The 1,499-nt window shown below is 40.9% G+C and overlaps 1 protein-coding gene across 1 annotated transcript; it reads right to left on the bottom strand.

Annotated features, from left to right (window-relative positions):
- Positions 1–324: 324 nt before the first annotated feature.
- Positions 325–975, bottom strand: LOC121405507. The gene is made up of 3 exons (XM_041596277.1): positions 864–975; positions 644–768; positions 325–580 (listed from the first exon to the last, which is right to left on the bottom strand). Exons 1-3 carry the CDS (start codon positions 973–975, stop codon positions 362–364), a joined length of 456 nt encoding a protein of 151 aa, XP_041452211.1. The 3' UTR covers positions 325–361.
- Between the last annotated feature and the right edge of the window lie 524 nt (positions 976–1,499).

Here is a 1,499-nt window from a genome sequence, read left to right as displayed (position 1 = left end):
CCCCTCCTGCCAACAACCAAGCAACTCATTTTCCTTCTCGCTCGCACACTCTGCCGCGTTCAGTGCGCGAGCAACCCCTAGCGGAGGAGATGTAGAGTCTAAATGGTACATGTATAATCTACATGTTAGATGTAGAATATACATAATACATGTAGATAACAGATGTAGCAAAAAAATGTAAAATGTAAATTTTTTTTTTTGAATTCTAAAATTCTAAAAAATCATATGCTCAAAAATGTATATATTGACTGAGTACGGGTATAAGTAGAGTCGCGTCCCCAAAAGCGACTCGCACGTTCCTTCTCGTTTTATTTCATATTAAAGAATACATTTTACTAAAGCTTATAGCTACTACATTTGCTCAGCAGATTTTCTTAATGACCTCTTCTTTTTTTATAAAATAATGTGTTATATCCTCATCGACTTCTGCCTTATCTTCCAACGGCAACGAGTTGAGCATGGAATCCCAGTATGCCAAAACAGGATTCACCTGCTGATCGACGAATTTTCCGAAAATATCACAAACATGGGATGCACATGAGGAATTTTTTGGCGGAGATCGCTTCTTTGCTTTCCTTTCCTGTGAAAAATAGTTTAGGAATTAAAAATTACGTTTTTAACTAAGTCGAGGTATTCTACTTACATAAGAATACGTTGAGCTACTGAGATCATCCAGCTCCTTCTCTAAATCCTTCTCGCCTGCGGCCCACTGTGTCTCCAAATACGAGGTGCCGCATACTGCAGCGTCATCCAGCCGGCTGAGCTGCTCTCATCCTTGGGCAAGAAGTCGAAGGCAAACGTACGCCTATGTGCAGAAATGTCGGGCAAGAATGCCATGTGTGGAGCAAACATCCAATCCTCACCGTCATTCGCCACTGGGTTCTGCATTTGGATCCCTCCTGCACTACCACTCTTGCTCCTGCTTGCCGACTTTATATGGTAGCGGTAGCTGTCCTTCAAAGATTTCCAAGCCATTTTGCAAATAGTCACTGTAAAAAAATTCTACTATCAATAAATAAATAACTGACCTAAATTATATTTACCGTCCTTGATTATTTCTCTAGCCACAGAATCCCAAGCATTTTTGGTTGCTATGGAGTCGAAATGTTTTTTATTGACCAGGTCCCATATCACTGGCCTTTTCTCTACCGACTTTATTAAAAGTAGTTTGCACTCCTGTGAGAACTCGGCAAGCCGCTTGTTTTTTAATATCTTTCCCTCCATATTTAAAGTCTGTGTGTTGTGTGTGTTTTTGTGTCATGTCATTTGTCATTAGACGACGGAAAATGAAATATTTCAATGTTCCGATCGAGATGGGAAAATACCATCGGTTTCTTTTCTAGTATGTATCGAATGTAATTTTTTCGGAACTGAGTACCGGCACTAACCAGTTGTATGTATGTATGTATGTATGTGCCAGTTCATACAACGAAAGGGGCGCAGCTGAGCTTGCAGCGAACGTTCCCAGATCTTCGGCTTTGGGAATGGCCGCGTTGGGC

Source organism: Drosophila obscura, unplaced genomic scaffold, assembly GCF_018151105.1.
Source record: "Drosophila obscura isolate BZ-5 IFL unplaced genomic scaffold, ASM1815110v1 contig_99, whole genome shotgun sequence".
NCBI lineage: Eukaryota > Metazoa > Arthropoda > Insecta > Diptera > Drosophilidae > Drosophila > Drosophila obscura.
The sequence above is the reverse complement of the archived record's forward strand: the minus strand, read 5'-3'. Positions and strand labels throughout refer to the sequence as shown.

What these genes read in the sequence shown, in the direction of transcription:
- LOC121405507 (XM_041596277.1), bottom strand. Translation starts at nt 975, where the DNA reads ATGGCTTGGAAATCTTTGAAGGACAGCTACCGCTACCATATAAAGTCG. An exon ending in GAACCCAGTGGCGAATGACG is followed by an intron (nt 769 to 863) that starts GTGAGGATTGGA and finishes CCCAAGGATGAG; the next exon opens with AGCAGCTCAGCCGGCTGGAT. An exon ending in GTAGCTCAACGTATTCTTAT is followed by an intron (nt 581 to 643) that starts GTAAGTAGAATA and finishes TATTTTTCACAG; the next exon opens with GAAAGGAAAGCAAAGAAGCG.